This window comes from Morchella sextelata (genome assembly GCF_020137385.1).
Source record: "Morchella sextelata strain SCLS chromosome Unknown scls_18, whole genome shotgun sequence".
NCBI lineage: Eukaryota > Fungi > Ascomycota > Pezizomycetes > Pezizales > Morchellaceae > Morchella > Morchella sextelata.
Genome location: NW_025408633.1, coordinates 871,223 through 894,736, shown reverse-complemented (window position 1 = coordinate 894,736; position 23,514 = coordinate 871,223). Strand labels below are relative to the sequence as shown.

The 23,514-nt window shown below is 49.0% G+C and overlaps 5 protein-coding genes across 5 annotated transcripts; 4 read left to right on the top strand and 1 right to left on the bottom strand.

Moving 5' to 3' along the window:
* Positions 1–417: 417 nt before the first annotated feature.
* H6S33_004757 (uncharacterized protein) lies at positions 418–3,407 on the bottom strand (the record flags this gene model as incomplete). Its single annotated transcript, XM_044836112.1, has 5 exons — positions 418–1,948; positions 2,005–2,084; positions 2,146–2,798; positions 2,924–3,012; positions 3,115–3,407. The coding sequence occupies 5 exons, from the start codon at positions 3,405–3,407 to the stop codon at positions 418–420; spliced, it is 2,646 nt and encodes an 881-aa protein (XP_044690730.1).
* A 1,612-nt stretch (positions 3,408–5,019) lies between these two features.
* Positions 5,020–6,430, top strand: H6S33_004756 (uncharacterized protein; the record flags this gene model as incomplete). Its single annotated transcript, XM_044836111.1, has 6 exons — positions 5,020–5,045; positions 5,119–5,353; positions 5,451–5,682; positions 5,739–5,924; positions 5,977–6,301; positions 6,355–6,430. The coding sequence occupies 6 exons, from the start codon at positions 5,020–5,022 to the stop codon at positions 6,428–6,430; spliced, it is 1,080 nt and encodes a 359-aa protein (XP_044690729.1).
* A 1,060-nt stretch (positions 6,431–7,490) lies between these two features.
* Positions 7,491–8,660, top strand: H6S33_004755 (uncharacterized protein; the record flags this gene model as incomplete). The annotated part of the gene is made up of 4 exons (XM_044836109.1): positions 7,491–7,649; positions 7,699–7,977; positions 8,040–8,427; positions 8,494–8,660. The coding sequence occupies 4 exons, from the start codon at positions 7,491–7,493 to the stop codon at positions 8,658–8,660; spliced, it is 993 nt and encodes a 330-aa protein (XP_044690728.1).
* A 4,226-nt stretch (positions 8,661–12,886) lies between these two features.
* On the top strand, positions 12,887–14,581 carry H6S33_004754 (uncharacterized protein; the record flags this gene model as incomplete). The annotated part of the gene is made up of 3 exons (XM_044836108.1): positions 12,887–13,380; positions 13,472–14,170; positions 14,233–14,581. The coding sequence occupies 3 exons, from the start codon at positions 12,887–12,889 to the stop codon at positions 14,579–14,581; spliced, it is 1,542 nt and encodes a 513-aa protein (XP_044690727.1).
* Positions 14,582–20,371: 5,790 nt separating this feature from the next.
* Positions 20,372–22,967, top strand: H6S33_004753 (uncharacterized protein; the record flags this gene model as incomplete). The annotated part of the gene is made up of 7 exons (XM_044836107.1): positions 20,372–20,423; positions 20,625–20,676; positions 20,775–20,791; positions 20,860–20,885; positions 20,941–21,046; positions 21,110–21,534; positions 21,654–22,967. The coding sequence occupies 7 exons, from the start codon at positions 20,372–20,374 to the stop codon at positions 22,965–22,967; spliced, it is 1,992 nt and encodes a 663-aa protein (XP_044690726.1).
* Positions 22,968–23,514: the final 547 nt, after the last annotated feature.

The window sequence follows — 23,514 nt, the reverse complement described above, 5'->3', positions numbered from 1 at the left end:
ATACAAAACCAAGACTCAAGACCGCAGTTAACAGTGGTATTGAACTTTACAGGCCCGTAAAACTAAAAAGAGCAAACGCAAAGCAAAAACACCCATTCTCCTGTTACATGCCCTAAACAAATAAGTAAATTTCCGAACACACTGACAAAAGGAATAAACAGAAACAAGAAATGAAAAAGCTGTAAGCTGTAAGCTGCACGTCACCTAAAAGCGCGAGGTCCATGGTTCGATGATCGAATTCACAAAGTGAGGGGTTTGTTCCCCCAAAGGATATAATAACGAACGGGGATTAGGAGATACACAGGTTAAAGTTATAAATAAGAAAGTGTGAAAAGGCTTAAAAAGCTCAAAGATAAACTCCCCCCTCCCCCCACATACAGGTATATTTTTTTATACGCCAACTATAATTTCCATACTCTAATACTGATATGGATGAATAGGAATGGCCCTTTTACCCGCGTCGAGTTCCTGCTCATCCATCACTTTAGATATCATCTGTGGTTTTCCGTGGACTCTCACACGGTATAGACATGTGTAATCCGGGTGACCCCAATTATTGATAACCTTGAAGACAACGAGCTGGGTGGTGATGTTCAAGTTGACCAAGTCAACAGGAAGATCCCAGGTTTGGATCCTCGGATTTCCCGAGTTGATATCGTACTTGAACACACCCAACTTGACGAACTTGTCGTACAAGGTCCCACTGGGTCCTGGAGGCGATGATGTACTGTCGCGGTCCCATAGCCTGTCCTTTGACCACTCAATCTCATTCAACGCCCTTGCCGCAGCTTTCTCTGCTCTCTCTCTGGTCTCAGCATCCTCAAACTGAGCCCAAAACTCAATTTTTCGAGGCGCAGATGAGATGTCAACGGCATGGGATTTCGGGATATGTTCGACTGAGATCTGAGTCGCAAAAATGGGTAGCGCAAGCCTGACGCCAATATTACCCTGGTCACCAGGGAAGGGCCAGCACTGGCCGACATCGCTCGTAGGAGTGATTGCAACTGTGGGCTGTGCGATAACACCGCGTCGTTTACCAAAAACAGCGTAGAACCAACGGTTTTTGTTACTTGACCATTCAAATGTTGGTGATGTTGCCCAAGGGGAAATTTTTCCACCCGTAAGAAGAGAAGCATAGTCTGGTACGCTAAGTGAAGGGACCTCGGCATCGGAACTGAAACCTGAGCCAGAGGAAGCGGAACCCTCCTTGGGCGCGAAGTGTGGGTTTTGGTTGATATACTTTCGAACAGCACTATCAACAACAAGCGGCGACTTTTTGATTGCATCTTCGACAAGAGTTGGAAGGACAGAATCTTGGTTAAGCCTCTCCATGAATTCTTTCTCAATCTTTGGCCAAAACACGTTGACGGCCCAATCTCCATTCTCCTTGACCTTCTGATCGATCAATTGGGTGACAGTCCCCTTACTCAATAACACTTGATCTTTGTACTGGTCATATGTGAGACCTGTGTGTTCATCAATAAGACCTCTCAATCTCTTGTCATTCTTTTGTAGGAAGTCATTCCAATCAGGATCTCGCTGAAGAGTTTCCCTGTCGGTCTCGGCGAACCCCGTAGGTCCGTCAGACGGATATGTCTGCTTAATCAACTTCTGTAAGGCTTTCTCAAAGTCGGGTGGAAACGTATAAGTTCCATCATCTTTCACGTTAAGTACCACTTTGTTTGGAAGAGAATCTTTGATCGAGCCCATTGAAGAATCCTGCTGGCTTCTGAGTGATCTGAGCATTCTCTTTTGATTCTCGAAATCACTTTCGATCTGCTCCCGGAACCCCGCAAAAGCTTTGATGCTGTCATCTAGTTCCTCCAACCTTTTCCGCGCATCCGCGACAGCCTTTCCACTTTCTTGCCCGTCTTCTTCAAGGCTAATAACCTTCCCTTCGAGAACTTCGACTTCCTTTCGCATTGTGTCCTGGAATTCGAGCTGCTCCCTAGATGCATGGTACCCGAAATCTTGGATTACCTTTTCAATTTCGTACATGCGAACTTGAACATCTTCCCAAGTTGTTGGCGGGTCAAAGGGGCGCTGATAAGTGAAATGTGTCGCGCGTAGATTTCGAACGTCAACTCCAAAGAGATGAGAAACAGCCCATAAATATGCCGAGAAAAGTATTATCGAGATAAATACCGTCGTAATAATACCCATCGTACGTCGGTACAACCACCAATTCCAGTGATAGTAGAATAACTCGAGACCGTAATTGGCAGGTCTTCCAGCGGGCGGACCAGAGGCTACCACTCCCTCTACAAGAATGGGAAGTAATTGTTCTGCAAGTTCGAGTTGTTTCGATATTTTCTCATTCATGTATTCGTTCCTTGCATATCTCTCATCGTCCTCGTCCTCGTCGTCCTCCTCTTCCTCCTCCTCCTCCTTATCGCTCTCACTCTCATTACCCGATCCATACATATCTGATGGGTCATGCTGAGAGTAATCGTCGTAGTACTCTTGATCCATTTCCTCCGGGAGACCCTGTTCGCTTGGCGTTTTGTGTTTGGATGCAGGTTCTTGGCTGAATTTTCCTGAACGTTTGGAGCCAGCTACAGAGCCAGCTACAGAGCCAGCATCGCTCTGCCGTGTACTCCCTCTTGCTGGTGTACCAAGCCAGTGATCATCAACCGGTTCGTCATCCTCATCAGTTGCGGACCCATCTGACGGGAGGTCCGCTAAATTTTGGGTGAACTTTCGACCAAGAGCAAGGCCAACGTCATCTTCGGAAGCATAGGAGCGGCTCATTCCCTGAGTAGTATCGAAACCGATGGAATACGAATGATCAGAGATTTCTGTGTAGCCAACTATATCAGTGACTACAAAAGACGATAGAGATATACGGCCCATGGCAGGATAAATGAATATTGGAATGGTAAACCCTCTTACGCAAGTTGGAGGGGGAACTGCAGGAACATACCAGATTGCTGCCTCGGACTTCTTCTGCGTGGCGGCGGTGGCATGGCAGTAGACACTGTAGTCGGAGCTGTTCGTTCCTCGCTCACGGCACTACTATGACCATTTCTTAGTGACCTTGTTTCTTGCTGCACTCGTGCAATCTCCGTCTCTTTCTGCGACCTTTTATCCACTACAGTCTTGTCAGGGTCAAACCTTCTACGGTCCTCTGGCTCCACAGTGCCTGGCTCCCTCGCAGCTCTCTCCCTCTCTATTTCCTCCGCTCTCATTCTAGCCTGTGATGCATCCTGCTGCTGTTTCAGCGCAACAGACAAGGGAACCTTTGTTTCCGCTAACTGCGGCGGTTTGGGCATATTGCTGAATTGTGACCCATAGGAGTAGTTGTTCCTGGTTGCGACGAACGGGAGCTGCTCTTTCTCCCCGAGTCCGAGCGATTTCCGACCCGCTGACCGTCGCCGGTTGACGGAGGGTGGTGTTGCGGTAAACATGCTTGATACGACGAACGAACAAGCTAGTTAGCACGGTAGAAAAGGCGAGGCAAATGCGCCGGCGCAGACAAGCGGATGTACACTGATGTTGGCGGACCTTTGACGATAGAGGAGCCTGTAACCAACCGGAAATAAAAAGTGTTGAAGGGTTTCTAGAGGATGCTGGCGGGACAGAGTGTAGATATAAAGAGGAGTATGTGATGTAACGCGTACCAGAAGCTGCAGGAATATGATACCGGGGTGATGGCTGTAAGTAGGAGTTTGTGGTTATAGTATTTGAGGTTTGGGGGGGGGGGTTGTTTTCTTTGTCTGGTAGAAAACAGGCGGCGGGCAGCAGCAAACTATCGGGGCATTGTCTGCTGCGTCCAGCTAACGGGGGTGGTGGAGAAGGATGAGGAGGGAGCGAGCACGATTACCCCCAGGATTGTGGGTGGGTTATTGACCAATTGGGAGTTCCTTGTAGGTGATAGATGGGCCCGAATCGATGAATGGGGTGGTTGGGGATGGCGTGGCTTGATCAACGGACGGAGAGAGATGGATGGGAGTGTTGTATTTGATGTGTGGAATGAGTTTCCAAAGAGGGCTATATTCTGGAGCTGCTTATTGTCCTCGAATTACTTTTCTACAATTTTGTGGAGGGCGATGAAGGGAAACGAACAGAAACAAGGACGGGGAGACGTGGTTGTCAGGGCCAAGCCTTTCGCTGTTCACCTGCAACCGCCCGCCATATCTGGACAGGCGCCAATCTTGGCACTCCCCCAGACCAAATATCAACTGGGGGGAAATGATCATCGTTGTGTGTGCTGTTCGACCTTCTTGATGGCCAAGTCTTAAACAAAGGGTCCTTCTTACATACTCCATCCCTACACACCCCACAAAACAACCATTCGCCCCAAGAAAAACAATGCCATCTGTTTTCTCGGCCAGACAAAGGGCCTTGTGGTCCCTAGGCGCTGTTGGAATACTGATAGTGAGTAGTTCCCACCCGTCCCTGACACCTCTCTGTCCTACTAGTTCCCAGGCCTATCAAACGTGCCCTACGCTACAAGATGATTATCCAGCTCCCCCCTCTACCCCTACTACTATGTACCTACCACATGTGCCCTACTATAATACCCTAGAGCTAGCCAGAAAAAAAGAAAGAAAAACATACCATACAGGTTTATTTCGTCCCTGCCTGCCCGTCGTAGACCCATATATCCAGCAAGAGCGAGAGAGAGCGAGAGAGCTATTTTTGTTTGACCCAGTACTCCCGGGCCCGTCCGTAAAAACGAGATTCCGTTTTAGCCCCTCCCCCCACTACTCTATGGAGGCTATATCAACAAAAACCAGTCATCTTGATCATCCACCCCTCCACCCCTCCTCCATCCAATTCATCCATAACTCATCCCATTTCCCCTCTCTCTGGAAAACCCCGCCATATAATCTACTACAACCCTTTGTGTTCCGTGCACACACACAATCTCCTATTCCATTGTCTTGTCTGCTGTCACTGTAGACTAACGTTCTATCCCCCCCAACTGCTTCATTGATCCATTAGCTCGCCTTTGTCTTTAGTCGTCGTCCATCCACTCCCACCACCCACCCTACGACCTCTCCGTTACCGGGCAACATGACTGGAACCGTCCTGATCACGGGGTAAGTGTCTTTCCCGTCATGTCATCCGAACCGTTTAGAGCATCCTAGCTAACAATGTATATTTTTCTTGAAGAGGAACGGGCTACATCGGCTCCTTCACCAGCCTGGAGCTTCTCGTCGCGGGCTACAACGTCATTATCGTCGACAACCTCTACAACTCGTCTGAGGAGGTCCTGAACCGCATCCAGCTCATCTGTGGCCGCAAGCCCGTCTTCTACAATGTCGATGTCACGGACCAGCAGGCGCTGGATGCCGTGTTCAAGAAACATCCCGAGATCGACTCGGTGATCCATTTTGCAGCACTGAAGGTGTGTTCTGCCTTTACCCCAACCCCAGTCTTCGCCCCGGACACCTACCTTTTGTATTATATTGTATACAATATTATTGATGCTGACACACCTAAAGGCAGTCGGTGAATCCGCTCAGAAGCCAGTAGAGTACTATCGCGTAAACGTCGGCGGTGCTGTGGCCCTCCTCGGCGCCATGCAGGCCAACGGCGTCAAAACCATTGTCTTCTCCTCGTCGGCCACTGTCTATGGCGACGCCACACTGCACGAGGGCATGATCCCGATTCCTGAGCACTGCCCTATCGGCCCCACAAACCCGTACGGGCGCACCAAGATGATGACCGAGATGAGTACGTAACCTCCTTGCTCTACACCCACTGTACTTGATCCTGACATTACAGCGTAGTAATTGAGGACCACGTTGATTCGCATCCTGGATGGAATGCTGCGCTTTTGAGATATTTTAACCCTGCTGGCGCGCATCCATCTGGTATCATGGGAGAGGACCCATTGGGCGACCCGTACAATCTTCTTCCGCTGTTGGGACAGGTTGCGGTCGGGCGCCGTGAGAAGCTTATGGTCTACGGAACTGGTAGGTTTACTTCTAAAACGGTGACCGAAATTTCCCAACTAACAACGACCAGACTACGCCTCTCATGATGGTACTGCCATCCGCGACTATATCCACGTCATCGACCTGGCCAAGGGCCACATTGCGGCATTGGCAAAGTTGAAGAATGATAACCCTGGCTGCCGCGCATGGAACTTGGGCACTGGAAAGGGCTCAACGGTCTTTGACATGATCAAAGCGTTCTCAGCAGCTGTTGGGCGGGACCTCAAGTATGAGACGGCGGAGAGGAGAAAGGGCGATGTGCTGGATCTGACAGCGGTGCCGAAGAGGGCGAATGAGGAGCTCGGGTGGAAGGCAGAGATGACGCTGGAGGAGGCGTGTGTGGACCTGTGGCGCTGGTACGTTATCCTGCTTAATTGATTTGTGTGGATTGAATGCTAACGAATCGTAGGGTGTCAAATAACCCACAGGGATACCGCCAGCCACCGCCGCAGGATATGCTGGACGCATTGAAGAAGCAGAATTAAGCTAGGGCCTGGGGTTTGAGTTAGTTTTCTTGTGAGCCGGGGAGCATCGATAGACTTGGGCGTGATTTTTTAAATATTCCTAGCTAGTTCCGCCTTTTGATATATATGGTCCAGTAAAGGGGGGAAAAAAAGAGTGCCAAACAAAATGTGATTTTTAGTGCCTGGGATAAGATGAGACATTGCTTTGAAAGGTGAAACAGGCGGGTGTTGTAACTTTGTGTACGATCGGCGTGCTCTCCGGCTGGTAGTGGATCGCCCAGATGTGGCTGCGGGAACTGCCGTTATGTTATCGATTGTGAAAGTCTTGACACTTCTTGAGTCTTAAGTCTTGAGTGTTTGGCTTGGTGTCTGTTGGATTGGATTGAGGGAGCTGCTGGCCCTTGATACGCCACTAGAGCTGTACTGTAGCTGTGTAGTAGTGGTGAGTGCATGTGTTCCAAGACCGAGGCTCGCATACTTTACATATACACTCAAGTTTCAACTGGATCCATGGAGGTCCCCTCTCCTGTGACACCCGTCGGTCTTAGTTATCGTGCCTGCGCAACCCCCCACCAAGCTAACTCCGAACACTAGCCCTTGGACGACAGCGACAACGACAATTAATCCCAGTACCGAATTCCGTCATCATCCCCGCCCATTTGCTGCACCCCGCCAAAACACCACTCATCCATCCAAATACAATCATCCCATATAAATGCCTATAGATAGGGTAACTCGGCCGATACATGTATATCTACCGTAGCAGGGTTACAAATACGAATGTCATACAGACCTAACCTCATCTCTCTTATAAACCAGAATATTCGAATGGCTATTTGTAAAGCTTAGTGTTGGCTAGCCAATCAATGATCAGGCAAGCTGTCAATTAGCATAATCAGTGAATATAAGAACCCGGGTCTGGTACTTAAACCTTCCAATGTCTCCTCGTCTTGCACTCCGTATACTCCGCTCCTCATCAGTTTTCTATATATCACGACCATCGTCAGTACTACTAGTACCACTACCTCGTATCTCTCCAAAACCTCACCAGCTCTCCCAGATACACATACCAATCCGTACAATGTCTACCACCATCCCAACAACTCAGACTGCTGTTCAAATCAACTCCCACGGCGGCCCCGAGGTTGTCGAAATCAACACATCCGCCCCAGTCCCCACCCCGTCCCCCACTGAACTCCTCATCAAGAATGAGTTCGCTGGCATTAATTTCATTGACACCGTGCGTCCCCTCTATACCTCCATGCATCCCATAACTAACCCAGCAGCAGTACTTCCGCAGCGGCCTTTATCCCGTTCCCAAGTTCCCTTACACTCTTGGCCGTGAAGCCGAAGGCACCGTCGTTTCTGTCGGCGCCGAGGTAAAGGGTTTCAAAGTTGGCGACCGCGTCGCCTACCTTGCCGCTGATACCCAAGCCGAATATACTGTGGCTGCGCCTTTACATGCTACGCACATCCCCGAAGGCCTTGCTCCGGGTCTTGCCGCAGCCTCGATGATTCAAGGACTTACAGCGCTAACGCTCGTACGTGAGAGTTACGAGGTTAAGAAAGTATATACTTCCTTCAACTGCCTAGACCTCGCTCGTAGTAGGATGCTAACGTGAATTCTCAGGGCGATTACATCCTCGTTCACGCCGCGGCCGGCGGCGTCGGACTCTGGCTCTGCCAAATCCTCCGTATCATTGGCGCACACACGATTGCGACAGCGTCTACAGCCGAGAAGTTGGAGCTTGCCAAGGCTAATGGCGCGGAACATTTGATCAACTACAGCAGCGAGGACTGGGTCGCGCAGACATTGAAGATCACCGAGGGGAATGGTGTTGCCGCGGTATTTGATGGCGTTGGAAAGAGCACTTTTGAAGGCGATCTTCAGGTCCTTGCCAGGAAGGGATCGTTGGTGTCGTTTGGTAATGCGAGTGGTGCGGTTCCGCCATTTGCGATTGCGAGGTTGTCGGCGAAGAACTTGAAAGTATTGAGGCCGCAGCTGTTTGGATATATAGGTATGTTCCCTTCCTTCCGGTGGTGGTGATGTGTGAGATCGGATTGGACTGACCCTAGGGCAACAGCAACGAGAGAGGAGTTTGATAAATACACACAGGAGATTTTTGGGTGGATTAAAGAGGGTAAGGTACACGTGAGAATCCATAAGGTATACCCTTTGAAGGATGTGAGGAAAGCCCAGGAAGACATTGAGAGTAGGAAGACGACGGGCAAGCTGCTTCTTAAGATCTAAGTTTTCTCGCTAGTAATTATTAGCGAGTGATATCTTATGATTAGTAATAAAATTCAATGCTTGGCAAGTTTGCAAGAATAAGCCCATCTTGTGACAGATGACCATAGAGTTTTTTAAATAGGGTGGAAGAGATCCGAACCGCTATTTAATAGTATGGGTACTTGTGATTGTGTAGTGCAATGGTAAACTCATCTCCAATTATATTACTGATTCTCCATACAAACGTACGATAAGGAGCAAAGCCATAACCTTTTCTTTCTTTTCCGCATAGTTATATAATTATTCTCCACCGGCCAGATACAAATAATCCAAAAAAGAATGAAAAGAGAGTATCGTGATCGATTACGAGCACAATACCAAAGTACAAGTTGAGGACTAAACCCCTACCATTTGGGGGGGGGGGGGGGGGGGGCGGAGCTCGAGCCGCTCATTTACTCAAGTGTAGGGAGTATGAATTGCTATGTATATATAGTAGGGCATAAGCTCAGCTTCAACGTTTTTTTTTAGGTATAGCCAGACTAACCACAACACGTTTGTTCAAAGATGCTGGGCGAGGGAGACTATACTACACTTTACACATGATACTAGTGTTTTGATGATTCGGCAACAACATATTGTGGTATCCAGTTATGATTCTTCTCATTAACCGTCGTATACATTATATGAAGCGTCTCGAAAACTATCCCAACCAAGCACCTTGTCTCAAATGGAATACAAAAAAGCAACAAAGTAGGTAAAACTATCAGGCAAAATCATCATTGAAAGATGTCGAGGAAAGGCGTCAAAAATTTCCTAAATACACAGATTTTCCTGCTTCAATCGCAAGGCTGTATTTAGGGACTAGCTTGTCCGTAGTAGTGTCAGAGAGTCCAATACCCGAATAAACCACACGCGGTGAGCGCCTTCGAAGGCCTTTTCCCTGCCAAACCTCGTTCTAGGTGCGAAAGTTGACCAGCAGACCACTGGTACTGTATTCATCCCCAACAGGCGCCCGGATATCCAGAGTTAGACTTATCATCACGCTTTTGGTTTTCAACAGGGGTGGGTCTATACCCTTGTATCACCTTATGGGGTGATTTTGAGCCTAGGCCTCGAGATTTGGTCGTCTCTAATAACCGATCGGGCGCGCTATTCTCAAGTGTACTTAAGTGGAGGTATTGAAAGAGTAGATGGGGGATAGATTGGGGGTTCTGGGGAGTCTGGGGGAGTTTGGGGAAGCGGGGAGAACCGCCGAGTGAGTTGGAAGTATTGGGGAGACTAGGTGGAGAGAAACCTTAAGTTAGACGAGGAAAGTGGGAATTAGGGGGTTGAGGGAGTTCAGGATGTTTATGGAGTCGGTAGTTTAGAAGCTCGGGTAGTTGGGTATCTGGAGGAAGAAAATCGAATTTTGAGGGAGTTGGGCCCGGGAGAAGAGTCAGAGTTGGAGTTGGGGAAACAAGAAAGTACATAGAGATAATAACCAACGCCAATCTTAGGTCCCCTAAATCTTCTTGGAAGGGTCGACGTAAAATTCATAGTTGCTCGGCGTTGATAGGAAGTATCGTTCTGGCCGAGTGATACTTCATGAACTTACGCGTTCCACTCAATCTTGAGCTAAACTAGACTAATTATAAAGGGAGGATTAAAGGAATGTGGCAGGTTCTGAGAATTAACTTCAGAGATAGCTGTCAGAATTACTATCTGCAGAGCGATGTTGTTATTGAGACGTCTAAAGCTCAACTTTTAATTTGGGCGTGGAGGCGCAGGTGCCCATACATCATATTAAGCCGGCAAATTAAATCGATGGTGAGAAGCAAGCTGCAAGCCCAGATATAAAATATTTACCATAATTGTAGTACACAGAGAGTAGCTAATTCGTACCAGGGCTAATTGACCGCCGCAGCAACTTAGAGCTCGTTCTCAAGCAGAAATTTAAGCGGGGTCAATAGTTAGATCTCGTACCCACCTCCTAAGAGGGCCGGGTAAGAGCCTAAGGCGGGGTATGTAAAATCTTATTTAGTTCCTGATTCCACACCGGCTGCCGCCTACATGTACACCTGGCCTCTTATCTCGTTCCAAGGGTCACGGTACCCTTCATCGTTAGCTTTATCTCTTCTGCCTCTCACCTAGCGCCGACTAATCTTCTTCTACTCCTCCTCTTCCGCACCACACCCTTTCAAACTTCTAAATCCTTCAGCCTCCCCTATCCACCAGCAACGGCCTCCCATATAGTCTTCACAAAACCATGCAGACACTAGAAGACTAACCATCACTAGGCCACAATTTCTAGGTTCGTGGACGACCTATTAACCAGTCGAGTGATATTACATGATCGGCGAATCTACTCGGCGGCCCCTACCCAAGTTTGGTATCGAAAGACTCAAGGAAGGTATTGGTCACCAGTCTTCATGATATCGCTGGTACCGTAAATAGCTGTGAAGAGCCACCTAGCAAGCCACGGGAAACGAGGTAACCAGTACATGTACATGTAGTTTGAGAACTCCCCCTAGTGTGGTCCATGAGCCGGCTCGAGTCTAGCCGGACAAAAAGCTCGAGCTGGCTCGGCTCACGGACCATACTAACTCCCCCAAAGAGTCGTAGTTAGGTGTTTAAGGTCGAAAACAAGGTAGGATCTGGAATATGTAGATTATATTTCTACGTCTTTATGGTATGATAATTATATCGTGGGGCGCTCAGTTGTATGGGCAGTCAAAACTCACCCCTTCCACCACCCAAAAACCTGTCCGCACTACATCCACTCCAGTCCAGAAAAGATACTCGGTATCAACCTGCAACATGACAGATTATCTTTATTTCCCAACGGCCCTCATTGTGGGGTATGCACTCGTAGTTGGTAGGTCACCTGGCTTTACATCGATCTTGTTTTTCGCCGAGCAAGATACCACACTCCCATAAAGCTCCTACCACGCTGGCGTTATCACAGCCATTACCCAACCCCCAAGGCACCGAAGGGAAAACGGTGTCCCCCTAGCTTGACCAGATGAGTAGAGCTGTAGTCATTGGTATGCTACCTGGCCACTCCAACCCAACCTCAAACCCCCGGAACCTCACCATGATTCTCCCCAACACAGACCCCCAGCTCTACGCCGCCAAAGTCTGCCTACACACCTTGGAATACCGGGCCAAAGCTGCTAGACTTTATTATGAGCTGGTAGTGCACCCACGCACAGGTCGAGCGGGTCAAAAAAAAGCAACGGTCTCCTCACCACGACACCAGCGGCGTGCTCAATGGGGTGGGTAGTGGCCGGGGGCTGGCTCTTTCATGGCAAGTGATGGATTGGGCTACACTTCTAGAGCGGAGTAAGAAGCTGACCTATATACTTCCTCGGATACTGGTACTATGGAGTGCTTGTTTAGACTATTGAGGTACACCTAGCTGTCCATCCATCCATCCGCCAAGATGGCCATCGGAAGAATCTATCCACGCCGTGGTATTTGATAGGGGGGATGAAACAGGTCTGGGACCATTACATATATCTTGATCACTGAGCTGGCGAGGGTACTTCTAAAAAGCCAGAAACTACGGCCAGCTGCGATTAACGACATCAACTCAAGCTCAGCACTAAACCTCAATGATTATTATTACACCGTGAGGGCAGGGCATAGTATATATGGGAGTAGAGAAAATCTTCTTCCAGACTTGACCCCGGCACTCTCGGGTTTACACGCACGTACGCGTATGCTACCTACTACTCGGAGGTTCAATGTCCCCCGTATTTTGGCGAGACCTGCATGCATGGTCTGGCCTGAATACTTACGTATGAGGAAACGAATACTACTCTTCCGCTGGATCTAGTATTCACCATGAGTACATGCCGTTTGGTTTTATTACGCTACCAGAGAAAAAGCAAAAAATGTGCGGCTATATATAAACTGGGGTTCTGGAGCTTGCTTGTTCTGAGCTATTTCTCGGAGCGGACGATAGATGGCTTATGTGCATGTAGCTGCGGTCAATCACACCACCGAAAATCTACAAACCAGCAGCCAGCCCGTCAAAAACATGCAGCAAGCCCCACATCCCATCCGCTCACCCAATTGTCCAAAACCCGACTTCCCCAATATTCCTGCAACCACGATCATTGACCCTCTGCAAAGTCTTGGCTGCTGGCTGAGTGAGGCTCGGGGAAATTTTAACACACCACCGCAACAACGGCGACAAACTCACCCCCACCACCGACAGACATCTCACCACCGCACACACAACCCCCCAACTAACTCAATTAACAATGCGACACCCCGCGCAACGCCTCCACTTCTGTTCGAGCACCAACACGCTCCTCGTCGCGCTCGGCGGCACCCTGCAGTGCTTCTCCGGCACCACCGGCGCCCTGATGACGTCGTGGAGCGCGCCGCAGCTCGCGGTGCGTACCACGAAGGAGAAGCGTGCGCAGGAGGAGCAGGAGAAGAAGGCGCAAGAGGAGGGGGAGGAGAAGAAGGCACGAGAGGAGGAGTGGAAGAAGGACGAGGAGGGGAAGAAGGAGAGCTCGCCGAGCAAGAAGCGCAAAGTCAACACGGCGGAGGAGGAGCCGGCCTGGGTGCGGACATCGATGCTGGGCGTGGGTGCGCCGCGCGGTGACGGCGAGGGCACGGGCAACAGCATCACGAGGATGCTGGCAGTGCAGGGAGGGAAGTATCTTGTTGTCGTGACGAACGAGGACAAGACGCTGCGGGTGTTTGAGATTGCGGCGGGCGGCGCGGAGTTGAAGGTTCTGAGTGAGCGGTATGCACATATATGATATATGATATTATTCCCCCTCCCCCCACTGCAGATAGAGAGCGAAAGAGTAATGCTGATGATATACCGCCGCCAGCGCAATGCCCAAGCGCCTCTGCGCAATCGCCACGGCCGACTCTGAGAGCACAATTCTCCTCGCCGACAAGTTCGGCGATGTCTACTCCGTCCCACTTCTCCCGGCGCCCGAAGAGCTCGCTGCCCTCACCACTCCCGCCGCCGCCTCCGCCGTCGCCCCCACTGCAGCACAGCTCGCAAAAGCAGAGCGCGACCGCCTCGCCGCCGAGAAGCGCAAGCGCACCGAGATCTCCCTCGACCTCCCCTTCACGCACACGCTCCTCCTCGGCCACGTCTCCATGCTCATCGACATCGTCTCCGTGACTGTTCCAGGCCCACAAGACGCCAAGCCGCGCACCTATGTCCTTACCGCAGACAGGGACGAGCACATCCGTGTCTCGCGGTACCCGCAGGGCCACGTTATCGAGGGCTTCTGTCTCGGACACGAGAGCTTCGTAAGCAAGCTGCTGATCCCCACCTGGGACGCAACTACACTCGTGTCGGGCGGCGGCGACGACTTCCTCCTGCTGTGGGACTGGCGCTCCGGGAAAGCGCTACAGCGGGTCGACGTCGGGGATTTAGTCGCGGGCGTCGTCGGCCGCAAGGTTGCGGGCGGGAAACTAGACCAGGGCGAGGCCTCGGCCGACAAGGCGTTCAAAGTGACCGTCGTGGGCCTCTGGGAGGTCCCATCGCTGCGGCAGGTGCTGGTTGTGTTCGAGAGGTAAGTTTCCCCACGCCCGCTCACAGAAACCGTGCAGTGTGACTGACGGGAGGACAAAAAAGTGTATCGGCCATCTTCGTCTTCACGCACGACGAGACCACTGGCAATCTTGCCCACACCACCACCATCGCGCTCACCGGGCACCCGCTCGACCTTGCGGTCGATCCTGCTGGTCCCGCATTCTGGGTTTCTGTTGTCCCGGTGACCGTAGAAGGACCGACTATCGAGCAATTCACGCACTCTGGTTCGCAGCAGTGGGCCAGCACAGGCTCCTCCGAGGCACTGGCGGCCATTGCGGCGGAGACGGCGAAGGTTGGGTTCGCGGGCGACGAGAAGGTGCTGAATGAGGGGCTGCTGTATGCGGTCGGGCTGCTGAGGAAGGGGACGGGAAGGCCGGAGCGGGAGGAGTAAGGTGGGAAGTCGGTGGAGCTATAGATGGAGATGGGGGTTTATCAAAAGTTTGGGTTTCTTTCTTTCCTTTTTTTTGCCCGTTTTGCGGAGGAGGGGGGGTGGGGGTTGCATGTAGCTAGACCACTACTCTAGATGGAAGGTTTGTTTTGCTCCCTTCTGATGATGATGTTGATGATGATGATGCTGCTGCCTCGACTCCCCCGTCAGTTACAAGCTCAACCCTACTCCAGCCTGGCCTGCCCTGTATAGTCTTGTAGTTACTACATGTATATTGTAAGCAATTCCATCGCCTCTGTCGGCCGAGGATCTCACTATCAAAACCCCAAAACTCCTCCATTCCAAAGGAACATGCCGTTTCTAAATATATCACTCCCTCCCTCCCACTCTTCATCCCTCCCTACTCTAATCCCATCACCGCCACCATCACTACCAAATGCAACGCACCTTCCCGATCTCGCCCACCCTCCCTCCCACCATCAGTCCCAAAACGCTGTACCCGTCAATCGGCAGGCAGTTACCCGTGCGAGAAAGGGGGGGGCGCCACGGCCGGGGGGAGGAGGCTCCCGCCGCCGGCATTTTTTTTTCCCTTCCTTCTTTTCTTTCGTCTGATTCCCGGGAGTTATGCCGGCCGCAGATGGGATGGAAGGGGTGCTTTCTCCGGTTTGGGGAGGGGCCGGGGTGGGAGGTGCGCAATTGTAATGCATATTGCGATTCGCACTTTGGATCATTTCCCGGGACGGGAGCTGAGATGGAGGGAATGGATGGGATGGATGGGGTGCGAGATAACCTCCCCGGTAGAGGAGAGGTGGTGGATAGAGTTTATTCAGACAGACAGAGTTTGGTAATGGATGGTATGGATACAATTTTTTTTTTTTTACGCTTACTCTACTACAATACTAGCTCGATAATATATATAATAGCCATATTATCGATAGTAGCATGTATATTATCGGCGAGTCAGTACGCACGGGCAAATTTGTTCTCGCTCCATGAATTCGAAGCATATTCTCGATAGTAGGGTCGTTCTCGATCACCAAATACTACTATCGAGACCCCACTCATGTACATGTAGGTACTGTACTGCAGCTGTGTATATAGGGTTATCTGTAAGTGTATGTACTCCGTAGGACAGACATTAATTCATTTATCCCCCCCCCCCAAACCCTACGATGGAGTGATAGAATACATGTAGTCGCCGAGTCTGTGCACGTGAAGGACATACATATAGTTGTAGATAAAAGCTTCCGGGAAGGCCTAGGTCTAGCTACTATAACCCCATCCCCCAATTGCATTATTGGCCAATCCCCATGGGGAGGTTTCCCCTATTACTATTACTATTACACATGTCCCAATCTACTCCAGAGCCTAGGCAGGCATGAGCAGCTGCAGGTACATACAGCAATATCTAAAAGGGAGGCTTACCTTCGTGTTATTAAAACATTGTTAATTCAGTCCGATCCATTCTCTATATTAGGATCATGGCATCTCACCCGGGAGGGGGCCGGGGGGGCGGATCAGTGCCATATCGGGCCTAGAGTGGAAATTTATTGTTAATAAAGAGCCAACATACTCTAGCTTCGTATTGCGTGTTTTTTTCAGCTCGTACTTTAGTCCGTGATCTCCTTCCTCCGGTTGCGATCAGACTTTCTTCTTCCTTTTCTGTAACATAAATATATCTTTCGTCTACTAGTAGTAGCTAGGCAGCTCTCTGGAAAGGTATTTTTGCTGCCTCCTTTTAACTAATGGTTTACTGCTGGATCGAGTTAGGGTCGACGCAGTAGCCTGTTTCGCTTCTTTATAAACCCGAGACCAGGGCAAGGGTAGGGAAGGGGGTACGTTACGTATGGTAGGGGAGTTTCGGGCCCGTGACGACTACCTAGAATTATGTACTACTCTACTGTATGGTAGGCACTCTATGCACTCTACTTTACGTGACAGATCGGATCTCAATAAACCTGCCTACCTGCCTAGTGGGAAAGCTTTGTGTGGCTCGCACTTTGGCCCCACGGGTAAATAAGTTCCTAGACATGTGAAATATTGGCGAGAGAGAAAAAAAGCATTGCTCTTGGGGTGAGAGACAGTTCCGTAATAATAGCCACGCTGATATTCTCTATAATGTGTATGTATATATATAGAAGATAGCGTATTATCGCAGCTAGCTTGAGCTCCCGAAAGTTGGTAGTGTTATTATTTCCTGCCGGTGTAATATCGATTGCTACCATTCAACCTTGGTAGGGCAAACCTTGGGACCGACCCTTTTTTTTTTATTCTGGTCACAAGTAAGCTATTGAAGAGGTTAATAGATGTAGTTAGATGTCACCAGTCAGGTGACTGCGCGCATCCATCAACGTCAAAGTGGAAAATCGTGGGGGTCGCATCGACCCAGATCCTTCCAGGCTCCATAACCGTATCCTCGGGCGACAAGCATGTTTGTTGCGCAAACAAGTGCCTTTGTGTTTGTCGCCGTGCTGGGCCCCCATCTCAACGCTCATGTTCATGCACAACCTCCTACCTATACCGCCAGAAGCGCTGTGGTCTCGAAAACCCTTCGCACACATCGACCTCTCGATGTGCTTTTGACTTCATGCAGTTATACTAGGGCGCTTGTAAGTTAATGTAGGCAAAAAGGAAAATGAGTTTTTGCTATGGTAAACATTAATTTACTGCTGCAGTTGAGAATAGAAACCCACCATTGAAAATAGGGTGTCCGCGCCTCACCAGCACCGCCGAGACATGCGTGGTTCTTCGGAGAATTATGTATCCAAGCCCCCCCTGGCTCCTCGATGCTTGGGGGGTGATGTTGCTGCTAATCTCATCTACAACGACGTGGAAAATTACAATTGAGCGATGGGATGAAACCGGGGTTGGAGGAGAAAAAGGGAGGGATGTGGAGGATTCAGCGCGTGCTTGTGGTCTGGTTGATTCTCCATCGAGTTTCAAACTTAAGATTAGTGGTGATAGGTTAACGACACACGTGAGGCTCCCGCATTCCACGGTAGATCTTCTCTGTGCAGCAGTAAAGTCGGCACCAAGCTAGAAGAGATGCTCATCAAAAAACGTGATGAGATGGGAAGGAACACAGGTCATAAAGAAAGTTCACCGTTAGATGTGGAATGCACATACTCTACGTATGTATTGCTATTGATAGAGGGAAACATTTGTCGACCGTTAACTCAAACAACCCTGCAATAACATCAGCGGCACCGGTGCGGGATGGGATCGATTTACCGTGCACCCCCTCCATTCTTCCCTTCAAATGATCTCAGATCTTCTTCCTTCCATCCCTCCTTCCAGTCAGCTTCTACGGGACAAGAGTAGAAAAATTAAAAACTGACAACTGATTAAGTTTGTTGAACGCCCGGTGTTCCTTCCACCTTACATCAGCAGGTGCCTACTTGCATTCAGCCCTTTTCTGTAGGGTCATTTATATAAAGTACGGATGTTTCTATCTTAGTGAGGTCCACGTTATTTCGGTATTAAATTTCCTCCATACATAATACGACGTTTTTACAGGCAGGTAGATGTAGGCCCAGGCAGGAGGGACCTAGTCTAGTACCCTACCGTCATACTCCCAACCCTTACCCGGCAATACTTGCTCTCGCGGTTGGTCTGGGGGCCATCTAATCTGGCAGCCATCTAGGCACCGCCTCACGTCCATTCATCCCCCCCACACCCGTCACGGCATGGGGAGCACAGACAAATCATGTTTCGCACAGCCATTTGCTCCTAATCCCGACATAGCGGTTCTCCGCATCAAGCCTCACTTGCAAGCAATCAATTCAACAAGTTGTGCTTGAGTTCAGGACGCAGATCTAAAAAAGAATGTTAATGGGATGAGTTGGGTTGGGATAAGCTCTCTTGACGTACCCACTCTACTTTAGAGACATCATCGTATTTACTCTACTACAGCAAAGTAGTTCTTCGGGTAAGTACAGCTGTCACCACCGCGAGTCGAACCCTCGCAGCACTACTCTACTCTAGTCAATACCCTACTAAGTTGGAGCAGCAGCAGACATGCCATTGGACTCCTGGTAATAGCGATTATTTGCTTTTACGGTCAGCAATTCTTTTTTGCAATTCGGGATCATCCAGTCTAGTAGTGGAGATCGAAAGCGCTTAGAGGAACAAGGCTTTCGTTAGAGAATTGTTCTCTGCATAGACGCGCGACCCCCTCAATCTAGAATATTGCGTTTTAGGGAGAGGCTTGTAGTACCTAGCTGTTACATGACTTTGCCAAACAACGTTTGATTTCCAAGAGTTCTTATTTTTCATAACTTTTATAATTGTTCGAAACCTGGGGTCACAAAGACGTTAGGCTCTTGAGAGTCTATGACCACCACCACCACCATTGAGGAAAAGAAAAGAAAGAAAGACAAAAGCGTAATGCCCAAGCACGGCACAACTCTCGTCTCTTCTAAAAGAATCATCCTTCCTTGGTGAGTTTGCAAGGAGGTACCCCTACGAGTAGAAGAGAGGGATGGGATGGGATGGCCATGGGGGAGGGGGGGAGGTAGGGGTATGTAGTAAGTAGCAGCAAGCTAGACAGAACGTCCCGGTGGATTCTGTCACTCAACTGGAACCCCATATCTACCTAGGATATCCACCTCCTACATACATACTCCATACTCCTCCTGCCTCCACCCCTCCCACCCTACCTGGGATTTCATTTTCTCAGCTGCTCTTTCGCTTCTGTTGGAGAACTTGCACTCACTGGACCAATACTTCTGGACCATTCTTCCCGGCAACTTTTGGCTTTTCCTTGCAAGTCCATGTTCGCTTCCGCAGTGTAAAATTCTACCTAGATAACACCCTCACTAGCATCCCAAGAAAACCTCCGAGGCTAGACAAAACAGTTCAACCATTTTTGATACTGCATACCGTACATACAATACATATACAACCTCCAACCCCCAACCTACAAAGCAAAATCAGAAAAATCCCCCAACTACTTATCATCCGTCATTTTGCCAAAGAAAAAAAAAAAAAGCTCAATCCATTTCCAGCTCCAAGCTCGCTCATTGTCTTTCCCAGAAAGGAATATCTTCAGTTGTCTCTGAGTCGAGACCCAAGGGTCTGTGCTTGTGTTATAATTGGAAGTGACAGCGGCCCGAGTACCAGCATAGAGAGAGAAAACGGAGAGAACTGCGTACGAGGAAAGATTGTGTGTGGGTGTGTGTTGGATTAAGAACTTGACATTCCACAGATTTGACAAAATTCCAAGGACCAAGGAAAAGAAACCAGGACACGGCCGTATGACGCCACGTTATTGAACGGGTTCGACAGTATCATATTCATATTTCCCCATATCTCTTCTCTTGTCTTCGCGGCGGCGGGTATCAATCATACTTCTGGTCTAGATAAAGCCGAAGATCGAGCAGAAGCAAGGACGACACTACTGATCGCGTGTGGGCAAAGCAAAGCAACATCTCTCTCCCTTGCATAACTACCATACATACATACCCATACGTACATACACACGCGAGCTCTGTGCCCTTTGCAAGCAGGAGAGTCCCAGTCGACTCCCCCATTCACCCCTAGAAAGAAAGCAAAACCACTCATCGATTCTCTTCTTTTTCCCCAGCTGGTTACGCTCCTCCGGCCCAGCTACTCTCGCAATAAAGAAAGAAAAAAAAAACCGCCATCACGTCGGTCGCTACGCTTTCTCAACCAGGACTTCTTGCATTCGGCGCCGATTCATCCTCGCGCCGACTAAGCACAAAGAAGACGAATCGTCAAAGGCAACTCGGCCGTGGTGCGGCGGTAGCAGGTGTGAAGAGAGAGGCAGGATTGATGGCTGCAGATGAGACGGCGGTGGTCAATCGGCCGAAGCGTGTGCGGACAGGTAATTTACCTCATCCCATCTATCCTAATGTTTCCTTCTTTTTTTTTTTTTTTTTTTTTTTTTGCCCTTCGTTGAAGATTGTTGCCCTACCGACTACTTTCAACAACGAACTAACTAACCGATCATTGTTTTACGTACAGGATGGTATGATCTGCAATCTTGAATCCTACTGATTTTTAAAACAAATATTCACCTTGGAAGATCTTCTTACTGATGAGACGTTTTTATTACGCGCATTTAGCCTCACTTGCAGGTCCGTATTTCTCTAAATCCATTGCTTTACAATTTTACGCAATTTTCCTTTTAGTAGGATGATACATGTATATAGCTAACAAATAATACAAAAAATAGAGAACGTCATCTGAAATGTTTGAGACCCCCCCTTTATTTAGTCTTCCTTTAGTTGGTTACTAATATTTATTTTCCATCTTCATAGGTGATGAAGCAACTCCAGACTGTCAGGTAAGTAAATTATTCCGATATGATGATAGGATTATCACTGATGTAATTACTATAGAATTGCCGAAAGTCAAGTCGGATATGCAAGCGTGGTGTGCGGCTCAATTTCATCGATATTCAAACTGAGCAACCCCCGGTAGTGCCCATCTCACACGAGTGGAAGGGTAAGAGATGATTCTTTTCATTGACAGTTCGTGAGTTGTGACTGACCCGGAGGTTTTTTTTAGTCCATTTCCAAGATGAGTCCAGAGATATTGCGTCGGAGTATGCTGGTGGTATTTCTCGATATGCTGCTGTTTCTCATGCTCCTGCCCCAAAGACTACTAGGAATTCACCGCCCACACCGCGGTCTACGGCAAAGATCAGCTCTGCTCCATCCGCAGTGCATAATACTTTACCTCCGATTCTGCCATTGTTGCCTACTCCAATGCATATGGGGGAAAGTAACAACAATCGTGAAGAGGTAAATAATCATGCTCACCGGCAATCATATAATCCAAATAATTATGCGCCACCCCCACCACCGCCCCCACCACCGCCGCCGCCGCCATCATCCGCAACGATGAGTTCAGAACACAATCTGAGTCCACCGCCACCACAGAAGGAGGCTCGGAGTCATTTGAACGATAAGGAAGAGACGTTATTCATGCAGGTATTCGTAGAAGAAGTGGGCATATGGATGGACAGTCTTGATCCACATAAACATGTAAAACTCCAATGACCTGAGTGTTTTTTTTTTTTTTTTTTTTTTTTGCTGATATCCGGAATCAGTTTTCCCGCCTTTTACCATTTTCATCACTCAGTGAACCCATGCTTCTTAACGCTTTCCTAGCATGTGGAGCTCGTCATCTCACATTGGTCAATCCTGCGTACCACGAAGACAAGGCACTTAATTATTACGATACGGCTACCCGCCTTCTTCTTAATTCCCTACAGAATCCCAACCGCGATACAGAAATGTGCGCAACAACAGCGGTCATCCTTAATGTTTATGAGATCATGTCTGAAAGAGCCACTCAAAGAATGAACCACATTGCAGGAGCACGTGCTCTATTGAAAGAATGTGGATGGAATGCTAGGACAAAGGGCATTGGTGGTGCTTGTTTTTGGCTGAATGTGTCTATGGAGTTACTCAGTTGCTTACACTTCAACTGGGCAGTCGCATGGGAGCCTGATGAATGGGGTGTTGATATGGATTTCAGCCGGGATTCCGAGCCTGGAAAGGAAGAAATATGGGCGTATAGAATCACCTACATTCTGGCCAAGATTGCAAACTTCAGGGCTGCTGCCAATACTGCGAACCAACAGGAGGTCAATTACTCGGATATGTATCTTGGTGAGACGACGCAAAAGCGATATCAAGAGTGGAAGCGCCTGAGAGACTTGTGCGATGCTTGGAATGAACGTTGCCCGCGCAATATGCACCCACTGGCGTATCTTCACTCTTACCAGACCTCCGCAAAGTCCGCCTTCCCAGAGGTCTGGCTCATCAAGAGATCAGCCATAGTAGCACGTCTCTTCTACCACACGGCTATGGTTTTATTAGCCCAGCTCAACCCGTGGATGCCCAGGATGTCTGAGGAAATGCATGACACCGTGATGTCGCACTCTCACCAGATCTGCGGCATTGCAGCGCACGTGAAGGACCGAGGTGTTGCAAGTGTTGCCCTGCGATCATTGGCCATTGCCGCAGAGTGCCTCACAGTTCGTCGGGAGCAGGAAGAAATCCTTGTGATCTTCCAGAAAATTACAAAAGAGACGGGATGGAGGGTTGGTTTCGTGTACAAAGAACTGAAGATCAAGTGGGGCTGGGAAGCCCCTGATCCTCCACCACAGCCAACGTCTCTGCTGCAATCGGCTATGCTCCATCAAAATCCTCCCCCGTCTGCGCAGTATAACCAGTACCAGCGGCAACAGCAACAGCAGCAACAGCAGCAGCAAGCCCCACCCCCAAGGAAGTTACCGCACTTGGTGAATCCGTTGATTTCTGCGACGCACTTTTCGTCGGACTCGCATCCGTACCATCCGCATTATGTTTCGGCACCCCCGCAACAGGTTGATCGTCATCATGGCCATTATATGTGACTAGAGTCTCTTCAACTCCAGGTACGCTAGCTAGAAGCACACTCAAAGCGTGGGGTTGTGGAACGTCAATTCAAAAATTGTATCATATCCTCCTTCAATTCTTCTCTGGGAGGCATAATCGGGAGGGCTTTTGTTTATTAGGAAAGTGGTTCCGTGGGTCCAGGTACTCTACTTGCTTTTTTTATTTCCTTATTTGTTTTTCATTCTTGGTATTTCTGCATCAATTTGTGGGTTTGCGGTGGCGCTTGATAAATGACGTCTTCATGGGTCTTTGATGTTTCAATCATTATTTTCTTCAGTCGATGCCTTGTTCTTTTTTATTTTTATTTTGGTTATTAAAAATAAAGTTTACTTTCCTTTGTCTTTTACTTCTTTGGGAGGGTTTTTCTTCTTTCATATCTGATTTTTGAGCGAGGAAAAACGGTACATGTGGGCATATTGTCTAGACTAAATTTGTTTAATGGCTTTTTCACTCGAATATATTTACTATCCTGGTGCCAATTGCACCTGCCGAGCAGAATTCAACGATCCAAAGGTATTAACAACG